The sequence below is a fragment of the Oncorhynchus mykiss genome, chromosome 8 (genome assembly GCF_057628025.1).
Source record: "Oncorhynchus mykiss isolate SJ-2025 chromosome 8, ASM5762802v1, whole genome shotgun sequence".
Taxonomy (NCBI): Eukaryota; Metazoa; Chordata; class Actinopteri; order Salmoniformes; family Salmonidae; genus Oncorhynchus; species Oncorhynchus mykiss.
This window is the reverse complement of record NC_143029.1, coordinates 34,233,337-34,246,896: the sequence shown is the minus strand read 5'-3', so window position 1 is coordinate 34,246,896 and position 13,560 is coordinate 34,233,337. Positions and strand designations below refer to the sequence as shown.

The window sequence follows — 13,560 nt, the reverse complement described above, 5'->3', positions numbered from 1 at the left end:
TCCGGTAAAGCTTATTTATGACTCAAATTAAATCACTGATAAGAGAATTAATGACAGATCAATCAACAATGTACTGTATCTACACAGACAACTGATCTGAGTGATATACTACTATTAAATATCTGGAAGAAGTCTCACAATTTACTGGATTTATCTTCTATTCCCATCTATCCCTCCATCCATCCACTCCCGCGTTCTCCTCTTTCCCTCTCTGCTCCTTCCTTCCTTTCCCCCTCTCTGCTCAATTCTCTGCATTTCTACCCTGACTGCCAGGGCAACGGCTGATGCACCAACAGACGGAGGGACTAGTTTGAGGATGGGGCCGTGGTGTGTTCAGCAGGGGTCAGAGGGCGGCGAGCGGGGACCACCTCCTGAGAGCCACAGAAAGCTTGCCCCTTTGTTAACGACACAATTGGGACCCGTTTCCCAGGCAACCGTGCAGTGTACCTCGCATGGGGGAAGGGGAGGGAGCGAAGGACAAAAGACTGAGATATGGCAGAGGAGAGAAAGGGAGAGAAGGATGGGCCACCTCCTCCTTCAGCTAGCCGGCCGTGTTATTCACATTACTGTTTATTAACCACACACACCAGTTGTTGTTGAGAAAGAGAGAGAGAAAGACAAAGACAAAGAGGGAGAGAGAGAGAGAGAGAGAGACAGAGAGAAAGAGAGAGAGAGAGAGAGAGAGAGAGAGAGAGAGAGAGAGAGAAAGAGAGAAAGAAAGAGAGATTCCATTCAGTCTGGAGCTTATAAACAGCATGTTTGACATTAAATAAAACAGAGGTCTATTGTGGGTTTGGGTCAGAGTGAGCTGGGTTTATCAGACCATAACATGTATCGTACATCCCTCGCTAGCTACTAGCCATGTGTTATCTGCATACTGTGCACGTGTGTCTGACGGTCATCAGAGACCACAGTCAGCCTTTTATATGAATTTACAACGGACGGACGGAGTTTCTGATTTATATACAACAGAAACCTTATCTGTAGAGGATACACATGTCAAACACTGACAAAAGGCATAACATGGGGGAATGATTCATTATAATAATTAAACTATTATTTGTTCATTATTGTTTCATAAATATTACATTTAGTCAGCCATACTATACCAATAGATTCAATAATCTATTGGTAAAAGGCAAGACCTCGCTTTGTGCACAGGGGCATTGTCATGCGGAAACAAGAAAGGGCCTTCCCCAAACTGTTGCCACAAAGTTGGAAACACAGAATCTAGAATGTCATTGTATGCTGTAGCTTTTAGATTTCCGTTCACTGGAACTATGGGGCCTAGACCGAACCCTAAAAAACAGCCCCAGACCATTATTCCTCCTCCACCAAACTTTACAGTTGGCACTATGCATTGGGGCAGGTAGCGTTTTCCCGGCATCCGCCCAACCCAGATTCATCCATCGGACTGCCAGATGGTGAAGCGTGATTCATCACGCCAGAGAATGCATTTCCACTGCTCCAAGAGTCCAATGCGGCGAGCTTTACACCACTCCAACCAATGCTTGGCATTGCAAATGTTGACCGTAGGCTTGTGTGCGGCTGCTTGGCCATGGAAACCCATTTCATGAAGCCCCCGACCTACAGTTCTTGGGCTGACGCTGCTTCCAGAGGCAGTTCGGAACGCGATAGTGAGTGTTGCAACTGAGAACAGACGTTTTTTACGCTCTATGCGCTTCAGCACTCTGTGATCCCTTTCTGTGAGCTTGTGTGGCCTACCACTTCATGGCTGAGCCGTTGTTGCTCCTAGACGTATCCACTTCACAATAACAGCACTTACAGCTCTAGCAGGGCAAACATTTGATGAACTGATTGGAAAGGTGGTATCCTATGACGGTGCCACATTGAAAGACACTGAGCTCTCCAGTAAGGCCATTCTACTGTCAATATTTCTCTATGGAGATTGGATGGCTGTGCGCTCGATTTTATACACCTGTCAACAACAGGTGTGGCTGAAATAGCTGAATCAGCTAATTTGAAGAGGTGTCCACATACTTATGTATATATAGTCTATCTATCTATCTATCTATCTCCTTTCTCTTTCTACCCATGCCAGTCAGATCTATGGAGTGATACTAGTCCCATCAGAAATTGAATCTGAAATGAGTCAATTCATATGAAATTTCAGGTGGCACTAATATCACTCCATACAGATGTACCACCGAAGCTCCCTCTCTTAGCAAGCACAGAAGATGGCACAGAAATAGCAGATTCCCAGTCTTCAGGCTGCTGTCCCACTTCAGCAGTGGGGTTATACTGAGGTCAGTCACAGCCACAACAATCCCCAACGACTGACTGACTGGGAGCTTATTTTGAGAGGTGTAATTTGTGCACCAAATGGTCAGCTACCACAGAGCCAAAAAACAGAAACCAAACTGAAAAACACTATACTGGAGAATGATTAAATGAGGGTTGGGGTTTGGGGGATGTAGATACTGAGCGTTTTTTTTTACTCTAGAGGCAAGGGCTAGCCAGTTATGCTACAAATTTCCCAGCCCCAACCTCACTTAGAAGGAAAAGACATGAAGATCTTTAAAAGGCACACCACTTCTGAGGGTTTTCTCTCCAGACAGGGATGAAAGGAAGCCATTGGTTCTCGTCCAAGTCACAATTTCTCCACGCTACAAGCCATTCATCATCATTATCATGGCTATTGGGTGGACCTAATTCCCTTTCAAATCAACTGTCAATCCTCATTTGGCTTTTTCTCTTCTTAAAGGCTCTGGTATTCTCCCATGGACCGGTCGGCCATGCCAAGGCTAGTATGAAGAGACAACATGGACATAGAGATAGAGAGGCGTTTTGGAGCCGCAGTCTTCCTCATCTATTGGGATTCATGTGTTTTCCAAACATCAAACTAGCTTTTGAATGCGACTAACAGAGACATGCTGGTGAAAGCATGTCTAATCAAACTGAACTGTTGTCTCTAACCAAAAGCCTTAGTTTAGTGCACATTCAAACTAAACAAGTGTCAAAAAAAAAACCTGGGCTAAAAAAATAACAGTGGTTTATAAGTCAAGCTAACACTGCTAACTGGTTCACATCTAGGGTCGTTTTTGTGTATTTATTTTACAGCCAAATAATAATAACTGCTTTGGGTTATGAACAGCAACTGATTAAACCCCTTCAACTGAGGTCGGGATCTCAGGAATACTTTGGGAATACTACAGGGAATGGCATGGGAATGGCATGGGAATGGCATGGGATATTTAAAAGGGATAAGCTGGGTTCACTTAGTGCAGATGGGATGTAGTGCCTCTCTCTATCTCCCGAGGCCAGGGCACATTCAGAGCAGAGTTTACTTACATAACTCCCACATATCCCTTGCTCTCTCGCTCACTCTCTCTTCCTCTCTCTCTCACTCTCTCCCTCTCTCCCTCTCTGCCTCCTCCATCTCAGTCCCCTAATAGTAGGATAGGAACAAGTGGGCGGACAGGGCTCAGCATTCAGTATCATCCCCTCCATTGCCCCTCTGAGTGGGCAGAGCAGGGCAGAGAGAGGTGGGTAGTGGTGGAGAGTGGGGTTGGGTGGCATGGAGCATTGGGTGGATGGATCAGATGGATGGATGGAGGGGGATGGAAAGGCAAGGAAGCAACCTGCTAAGTACTGGATAGATGAATCTACATAGATAGATATACATGCCACTAGATTCACCTAACGAGGCAATGCAGCTGCTCTCTGATTGAGTTCAAATGCCAACAATCAAGCTTGTAAAGAGGATCACTCAACAGTCAAAAGCAAGGACACATTCATGCATTATAGCCGCCAGCTCTGTGTGTGCGTACAGTACAGGGCATTAGGAAAGTAGTCAGACCACTTCACATTTTCCACATTTTGTTACGTTACAGCCTTATTCTAAAATGTATATATATATATTTTTTTTAAATCGCTCATCAATCTTCACACAATACCCCGTAATGACAAAGCAAAAAACAGGTTTTTAGAAATGTCTGCAAATGTACAGCCTCGAGTCTTGTTGGGTATGACGCGACAAGCTTGGCACACCTGTAGTGAGCAAGACAAAGGAGAAAAAGAAAAGGAGGGAAAAACACGCCCCCATTCACATCGACGGGGCTGTAATGGAGCGGGTCGAGAGTTTCAAGTTCCTTGGTGTCCACATCACCAACAAACTATCATGGTCCAAACACACCAAGACAGTTGTGAAGAGGGATCAACAACACCTTTTCCCCCTCAGGAGACTGAAAAGATTTGGCATGGGTTGCCAGATCCTTAAAAAAATGCTACAGCTGCACCATCGAGAGCATCCTGACCGGTTGCATGACCACCTGGGATGGCAATTGCTCGGCATCCGACCGTAAGGTGCTACAGAGGGTAGGGTGTACGGCCCGATACATCAGTGGAGGCAAGCTTCCTGCCATCCAGGATCTATATACTAGGCGGTGTAAGAGGAAGGCCCAAAAAATTGTCAAAGACTCCAGTCACCCAAGTCATAGACTGTTCTCTCTGCTACTGCACGGCAAGAGGTACCGGAGAGCCAAGTCTGGGTCCAAAAGACTCCTTAACAGCTTCTAGCCCCAAGCCAGAAGACTGCTGAACAAGTTATCAAATGTTGACATGGACTATTTACTTTTTATTACATTTTTTACTTTAGTTTATTTAGCCAATATTTTCTTAACTCTATTTCTTGAACTGCATTGTTGGTTATGTGCTTGTAAGTACACATTTCATGGTAAGGTTGTACCTGTTGTATTCGGCGCTTGTGACAAATAAAATTTGATTTGGGGAGTTTCTCACATTCTTCTTTGTAGATCCTCTCAAGTTCTGTCAGGTTGGATGGGGAGCGTCACGGCACAGCTATTTTCAGGTCTCTCCAGAGATGTGCGATCGGGTTCAAGTCCGGGCTCTGGCTGGGCCACTCAAGGACATTCAGAGACTTGTCACTAAGCCACTCCTGCATTGTCTTGGCTGTGTGCTTAAGGTCGTTGTCCTGTTGGAAGGTGAACCTTCGCCCCAGTCTGAGGTCCTGAGTGCTCTGGAGCAGGTTTTCATTAAGGATCTCTCAGTACTTTGCTCCATTCATCTTTCCCTTGATCCTGACTAGTCCCCCAGTCCCTGCCGCTGAAAAACATCCCCACAGCATTATGCTGCCTTCACTGTACCTGGCACCATCAATCTTGGTTTCAAACTTGGTTTCATCAGACCAGAGAATCATGTTTCTCATGGTCTGAGAGTCTTTAGGTGCCTTTTGGCAAACTCCAACCGGGGTGTCATGTGCCTTTTACTGAGGAGTGGCTTCCTTCCATCTGGCCACTCTACCATAAATGCCTGATTAGTGGAGTGTTGCAGAGATTGTTGTCCTTCTGGAAGGATCTCCCATCTCCACATCTCTGGAGCTCTGTCAGAGTGACCATCGGGTTCTTGGTCACCTCCCTGACCAAGGCCATTCTCCCCCGATTGCTCAGTTTGTCCGGGCAGCCAGCTCTAGGAGGAGTCTTGGTGGTTCCAAACTTCTTCCATTTAAGAATGATGGAGGCCACTGTGTTCTTGGGGACCTTCAATGCTGAAAAAAAAAATTGTACCCTTCTCCAGATCTGTGCAAAATCCTGTCTCGGAGCTCTTTGACCTCATGGCCTGGTTTTTCTCTGACATGCACTGTCAACTGTGGGACCTTCTATAGACAGCTGTGTGCCTTTCCAATTAATGTCCAATCAATTGAATTTACCACAGGTGGACTCCAATCAAGCTGTAGAAACATCTCAAGGATGATCAATGGAAACAGGATGCACCTGAGCTCAATTTCAAGTCTCATAGCAAAGGGGTCTGAATACTTACGTAAATAAGGTATTCCTGTTTTTTTATTTGAAAAGAATGTGCAACAATTTCTAAAAATCTGTTTTCACCTTGTCATTATGGGGTATTGTGTGTAAATTGATGAAGATTTTTTTTTTTAAATCCATTTTAGAATGAGGCTGTAACGTAACAAATGTGGAACAAGGGAAGGGGTCTGAATACTTTCCGAATGCACTGTATGTGTGAGTGTGTTACAGCTCCATAGATACCGGAATTAGAACAATAAACATGGGTAAATCATGCACTGTACAGCCAGCTTAATCCGGGCAGCGGCTGGAATCCAACATCGTATCATGAACAGGACTGTTAATTCACTTCACTTCAGCAGAGTGGATCTAGATCCTAGCCAAATGTTAAGCCCACGAAGCAAAGCCTGTTACATAAAATGGGTTTTTATAGTCTTTAAAGCAGAAATGACTTTGAAATCGTCTCTAGTTGCTGTTGGCTTGTCTGTCACAGCAGAAACAGCAGGTTGCTGCAGCAGATTAGACCACCACACAATTCATTTCACAGAGTCATTTAATAATTGATGGTTTTAAAAATGGCCCCAAAAGAAATGTTAAAAGTTAATTTATCACATAATGTTTTTGTAATATATTCTCAGTCCCCTGGGCTAGAGGAGCCGACTAAAAGTAGGCTACCACTTTGATATTATCAACATTACCGGTTATTCCATTATCCATGGTAGCACTGTCTGCTACTGTTACGATGTCCATGGGGCAGACAGACCACAGAGTCTGGCACAGATAAGGACAGTACAGTTGCAGCATGTGTCTCTTCATCCAGACACATGATATATATTTTGTTCACTTTTATTTAACTGGGCAAGTCATTTAAGAACAAATTCGTATTTACAATGACGGCCTAACGCTTGGCCAATTGTGCTCCCAATCACGGCCGGATGTGATACAGCCTGGAAATGAGAGAAAGAGAGAGAGCAAGAGAGAGAGAGCAAGACATGAAAAACAGTGAGTCAGTGTTTACCTCCATGGCGAGCGCGGCGGTCTGCTGGTCGTAGTGGTTGAGGAGATTGGGCATGAAGGTGGAGTTATAGGGCAGGCCCTGACACATGCGCAGGGTGATAGGTTCACAGGTGAACATGCTGTGGCTCCCAGCAGCAGACTCCATGGGGATGGCTTCTACCACCACTGCTGGAGCCATCAGCATGGACACACACAGCACCCACAGGAGCCCCATGGTCCCCGCAGGCAGGGTCAGGGACAGGGGTAAGGAGGGACCCAGGCTGGACACAGGTACAGTCCGAATGATCACCCTCATTCACAAAGGTTGGCGCAAGAGAGAGAGCTCACGCGTGGTACAGGTAATTGACAGTCAGGGGAGAGACTGGTCCTGTTCCTGGTCTCAGAGAGTGACAGTCTGTGTGCGTGGGTATAATCCAAGATGGACGCCATGGCTGAGGCTGGCTGTTTCCATCTCCCTCTTGAGTCATAGGAGCTCCATCACCTGACCATGAGTCCTGGCGTTGGGTGTTGGACCACTTCTCACCAGGTCGCTGTGCTTATACACAGAATATGAACAATGATTAGGATCAGAGAGTGGATCCCTGCAATAAGTGTAGATGTCAAGGGATCTGGGGGGAGAATAGAGAGGGGAGATAATACATGTTTACAAAATGTAAACAATTGCAAATGCGACTACAATTAATGATGCATCTTAACACAATATTTTAAGAGGCACATTATGAGAAATGATGCTTTATTATCTATTCATGGGGATTATAATCTGGTATGTGGGTGGATATTGAATGAGTGAATTAGTGCACCAATTATATTTCTGTAGTAGCTTAACGGCACCATAATAGTAAAGTTATAGCAATTTGCATTATATATTGTCTCTTTAAATACGCACACACCCTGTTGCAAGATAATTATTCGCCAGAACCTATTTTCCACAGCATCCATTACCACTAACAGACCATGCACTTTCAAATATGACACGTAAAAACAACCCCTGAAACATTTCAAACAATATGTGACATTTCACAATTGAATATACTGATAGTGGCTTGCACTGTAGGCAAATGACTGTGCGTAATAGCATTTACTGGCGTCTTCGGCAGGATTGTTGCGCATTACATGCTTAGAACCATGTTACAAAACTACCGGTAAATAGACACAACAGTGATGACATGAAACTATATTAGTATATATATGTCAAAGGCAGCTGGTCACTCCTCCGACAGCGCCTGGTGGATAAACACATTTTATCCGACAAAAGTAAACATTTTATGAAGCAGAACAAAAGATGACGGTTGGGCTACTTAATCTCAACTGATACTGACCGTATGGTGACTAGTCGACCTAAACTGAATCTCTCCAGGCGTATCCCGATGATTTAACGTTACTACGATCCAGCCGTGTTGCCAATACATGTGTCCGCAATTCTGTAACAGAAAATATCTAGGGGAGTGCCAGAAATATATCATAAAATAAGACGATTTTACCTTTCTGTCGGGAAGATTAATTCACGTGTTGGGGTCTTCGCCGCTCCTCGAGGCCGTAACAATGAGTGAATAGCCCACTCCTCTCCTGCTCCCTCTCTCCCTCCTCCTCGCCCAGCAGGTTTACAACCGATGGCCTCGAAGAGCGAGAGCGCGCATTAAACACAGACGCGCAGCCAACTGAACTCAAATGCTTGCCTTTTCAGTTTTGAAATGACAAAATGATTGGTTTGAATGAGGTTCACACCTGTGCGCACTGAAGCCCTACATCTACAAGGAATAAAATACAAATGGAAAGACGTGAGAAAAATGTGGAGAATATAGGCTATGAAGTCATCAAACTCCCTGAATGGCAAAATGTGTTGCAAACTAGACAAAATCCGTATCGTGTGTGCAACATGCTCTGCGTGATTTGCAACATTGTGAACGGTGACATTGTACCCACTGAAACCACATGCATGCCGCACCTTGTGTGTGCGAATTGCATTTCGGTGGCAACAGCGCCACCCTTGTGTGTCAAGCGGTGTTTGCGTCGCTCATGTCGTTGCTCTTGACTACGCAAAGCGGCGACGGTGACAACGTTGGGTGGAGAAGGAGAGGGGGAGGTGCACCCCACAGTACACCCATTACTATGGAAACAGGTAAACTGTACGAGCGCTTGAAGAACAAAGTGACATGTACTGGTAATCCTATGGACAAGATACGAATACATAACACTGAGGATTCGTGATTGGGATGATAACTATGCTTGCTTGCTTCATGCATCATAGGCCGGAGGAGATTGATGGTAGGACTTTTCCACTAGTCTAGTGGACCATCCACATCTGTAATATAGAGAAAGCAGAGCTAGTAATTGTACAGGTATCTTATGTAGGTTTTATGTGACTGTTCATTGACTGACTAGGACTGCTTGAGCTACTCTAATTTAATGAGTGAATAACGCAAATAAATACACATGCGATAGCCCTAAACAATGACGATTCACTTCAATGCATCTACCAGGTGATGCAATCTTCTTCTCCCTCCACAAAGATCTGACTTGTTGCGGATTTGTAGCAGCTGAAAGATGTCCTTTGCACCGAGGACCTCACTAACCTCAGCCAAGATGACCTCACTAACCTCGGCCAAGATGACCTCACTAACCTCGGCCAAGATGCAGACCAAAATGAGTGCCTGGACACCTCTTAACCACCAGCTGTCTAATAACAATGTAAAGGTGACCTCTAATCTTTATAATAATCCAGTTTTAATGTAATCTTCTACTTAGATTAAACATCTCTCTCCTTTAGGTGTTTGAAGAGCGAAGAAACCTGCTGGGAAAATGGGTAAGTGGGCCTCTAAAAATTGGAAGGTTAAAAATTGCTAAAATATTAACCATGGAGAATAGGTTAGACATACAACAATGCAGCCAGAACCACATAAGCAATCTTTTTACAGCTTTTCTACTTTATTTACCCCCATCTGAAGAAGGTGCTTGTTTGGGGGCGGCAGGTTGCCTAGTGATTAGAGCATTGGGCCAGTAACCAAATGGTTGCTGGATCAAATCCCCAAGCTGACAAGATAAAAAAAATCTGTCATTCTACCCCTGAACAAGGCAGTTAACCCACTCAATGTAAATACGAATTTGTTCTTAACTGACTTGCCTAGTTAAATTAAAAAATAAATGACATCACTTAAGATCAACTGATGCCATCCCTGTGTGTCTGTTAGTTTGACAAGTGGAGCGACGGCCAGAGGAAGGCGGTTCTACAGGACTTTTTCTCGCGGTGTTCAGTGGGCCAGCTGCGTTTCCTCCGTCAGAACCTGACCAAGAGGGTTCCAGAAGAGAACCTAGACTTCACCTCTGTCCTGCCCAGAGTTCTCTCTCTCTATGTCTTCTCTTTCCTCGACCCCAGGAGTCTTTGCAGGTGTGCACAGGTAGGTACAGTAGGGAGGTAGGCAAGGGTGTTTCTGGTCTTGTTCATATATGTAGCAGAAATTGAACAGTAAACAAGTTATGTGACTGAAGATTGTGTAGCTATTTTATTTTAAATTGAGACACTCTCTCATTCTATAATAATAGGTTCCTAGCTATATTCACCCAGTCATTTCAGCATCATACATATGCTTTTAGGCACCACATTACAACACTTAAATGTGTGACATGTCCTGGCCCATTTTAGCAGTACCTGTGTACCTGTGTTGGCAGGTGAGTTGGCACTGGAAGGGTATAGTTGAGTTGGACCAGCAATGGATGCCCAAGTGTCTTAAACTGGGCTGGTGCATCAACTTTGCTCCCACACCATTTGAACATGGGGTCTGGAAGAGACACTACATAGAGACCGTACTGGAGCTCCACATCGGCAAACCTAAGGTGAGTGACTGGGGGCCTGGACAGTGTATAAAACTACCTGCACGGAACAGACACCATTTCTGTGTGTTCAGACTCTATCACAGCAGGAGTTCATTGTCCCCGAGGTGACGTCCATAAACAGTGTGACGTTTGACCAATCAGAGAGCTTCCTCAGAGAGGTGCGATCCGCACGCCCCGTCCAGCAAGAGAGGAGCGGTGGCGGCACCACGAGGTGGTCAGGAGGGTCCCAGCTGAAGGGGCTACCCCCGTGGAGGGGTGCAGACAGACACCCCACTGACACCGTGCGATTCAATTATCTGGAAAATCTGGACCCCATAGAGCACGCCCACCAAGTGTAAGACCACTTCCTCTAGTATGTAGTTAGTATGTGTGTGTGTGTGTGTGTGTGTGTGAGTAGTAAAAAGTACATCAGTCTTGAAATACAAAGCATTTACCAAACCAATGCATTCCTTCCCAAATGAAAGCACAATCAACTCTTATTTGCCCCTGAGGCTATAAATAAAGTATAATATTGAATTGAACAATCAGACATTGGTTAAATCAGCCTATGAATTCCAATGTAACTTGGCCTGGTGTTCCAGTGACAAAGGTCTGTTTTCCAGAAAAGTGAAGAGCAGAGGGGTCTTCAACACATACAATGAAAATAAGAAAGAGCTGTCTGCATTCAATTATAAACTGCGCAAGGCAAAGTCATTGGTAAGCACCTCTCATCAGAATATGACCAGTCTGAAAGACCCTGTCTTGGATAACAGCCAAGGGAATGCTTAGAATTCCCAGGAGACACACACCAAGAGACATAATGCATATTGAACAGACTTCACATGGAAATTCATGTAAATGCGTTACCCAGGGGGACTCTCTCTGTGTGTGTGTGTGTGTGTGTGTGTGTGTGTGTGTGTGTGTGAGTGAGGACAAAAACGCTGTTGCTGCTTCAGGGGAGGAGGAGAGGGAACACTGTCATTGAACATTCTAAGTGTTTCCATTTACAGAAATACCACACATTTTATCAGCCGAAATACCAAACTAAAAGAGAAAACACACCTAAATATATTGTTACAGAATACAATAAGAGGACTTCACATATCGTGTCATCTTGCAACTTAGACACACACAGATTGGGACAATACGGACTGTATAACATGTAGGCATGCATCAAAATATACATAGTTTGCATCTGTTCTTCTCCCTCTTAGATGTTCCTGTCCTTGGACCTGACTCCAGGTTCGGGTTCTGGAGCAGGACAGCAGAAGCAGAACCGGTTCCGCCCCCAATGGGCCACACAGAGCCTAGAGTACCCTGTCACCAAGGCAACAGCCAAGAGCCTGTCGCGGTCGAGCCAATGGAACGCTGGGATACGACCTAGTCCTGTGAGGCCAGCGGTGCCCAGGCTCAGTCAGGAAGGACTGAGGGCATCAATGAGGACAAACAGGAGTACTCCTAGTTAGAAACATCTTTCCCTCCCTTCCTTCCTCCTTTTCTTCTTTCCTACTTTCCTTAAATCTGTCCATCGCACAGGACACACAGGACCACGCCTAGTAAGACAATAGATGACCAATCCTTTCAATGTACATTCTTGGTTGAACTAACAGAATGAGCTCTCCATCAAAAAGGAAACTTGTGTCCAAGGAAACACGTGACATGACATTCTTACTCAATTAATGCTTTCTTTCACTGCGTGAATGTTCTGTATCATGTATGATGTATAATTGACTTACATGGTTTGAGGTTTCAGCAGCACCACTGTTTGAGGGACGGAGGATACCAGCGACCAGTGGTGGATCAGACGAGTGAACTATATCGCCACCCTGTGGAGCACGTTAGTACTGTAGCACAGACGTTCTGCATGCCTACATGTTATACAGTCCGTATTGTCCCGCAGCAGCGGTGCTCAACTGGAGTCTGACCAATGTTCCCTCTAGTTTTTTTTTTTGGGGGGGGGGGGGGGGGGGCTGAGCATATTTTTGGTCTTGTGAGCAGGAACTTCAACATTGTGAGAATTTTGTGCAACTTCCGGCGCGCGTTTACAGTGAGCACTGAGGCTGTACCCATACAGTTTTAGACAATGGGCCAAATAGGTGACTGTAAATTGCCTTGGGTTGTATGATGCAAGAAACCCCTTTACAAATAACAATTAATTATTACCATACAGAGAATTAGACAGTGTACGCTACCCCTCTGCCTATTGGCTTATTTGCATATTCAAGCCTGTCTCAAAATACAACTCTGCCCCTTTAATTAAGACAAGCTTTTTACCAGACTGACTTTTTAAAGACATGTTGAAATGTAGCCTACACGTTTTGTGCTTCTGTAGGAAGCTGGAACGCCCCATTGCTGACCTATACTTATCTATAAGTGAGCTAACTAGCAAAGAATATCAAGAAATGTGCACACGGGCGGCTCAGATCTGAAAAGCGCATTCACTCTACTCCATGCGCTCTGGCTACAACAAAATCAGACTCAATCTTGTAAAATTAGGTTTGTTGCATTGAAAAGGGGCTGATATGTTGATTCGATCACAGAAAAAACGTTGATCTATATATTGCAAACTAATTGGGCGAACTCAGTGAAGTTCAATCTCTTGCATTTCTTCTGCGCAGCAGTCCTGGAGGAAATGCGCGCACAGTTTAGAAGGAACATTGGTCGAGTGGTTAGAAATCGGTCGCGGGTGTCTGATTAAATACAATTATTGTTTTGGGGTGACGAATAAAAGACTTCAGTCTGCACTTAAACTACGAAAGCCAGGTAAAGGTTGTAGAAATCATTTAAAAAAAAAATGTATCTCAATATCGAGCTATTTAGCAGATTTGGTTGATTTTGTGGTCTCAAACCAGTTAGCATACACACGTTTATCAATCATGGGTCAAATTAGTATTGACAATAGAACATGTGGGAACGTTGTTACCTTGTCATATACATTGCTACATCAATA

General features: G+C 44.7%; 2 protein-coding genes across 5 annotated transcripts in view; one reads left to right on the top strand and one right to left on the bottom strand.

The window, feature by feature from the left end:
- fzd3a (frizzled class receptor 3a) overlaps window positions 1-8,891 on the bottom strand; it is a 28,538-nt gene extending 19,647 nt beyond the window's left edge. Inside the window, exons 1-2 of one of the 4 annotated variants that reach the window (XM_036985361.2) lie at window positions 8,120-8,891; window positions 6,802-7,408 (exon numbers count right to left, since the gene is read on the bottom strand). In XM_036985361.2, the coding sequence (XP_036841256.1) occupies window positions 6,802-7,095 (294 nt within the window). In that variant the 5' untranslated portion in view covers window positions 7,096-7,408; window positions 8,120-8,891. The remainder of the gene's footprint in view (window positions 1-6,801; window positions 7,409-8,119) is intronic. The other 3 variants (XM_036985362.2, XM_036985360.2, XM_036985363.2) reach the window with 3 other exon arrangements.
- A 30-nt stretch (window positions 8,892-8,921) lies between these two features.
- Window positions 8,922-13,368, top strand: fbxo16 (F-box protein 16). The gene is made up of 8 exons (XM_021612410.3): window positions 8,922-9,065; window positions 9,311-9,488; window positions 9,568-9,603; window positions 9,989-10,195; window positions 10,467-10,631; window positions 10,703-10,965; window positions 11,234-11,327; window positions 11,825-13,368. Exons 2-8 carry the CDS (start codon window positions 9,345-9,347, stop codon window positions 12,074-12,076), a joined length of 1,161 nt encoding a protein of 386 aa, XP_021468085.3. The 5' UTR covers window positions 8,922-9,065; window positions 9,311-9,344; the 3' UTR covers window positions 12,077-13,368.
- The last annotated feature ends 192 nt before the right edge of the window (window positions 13,369-13,560 follow it).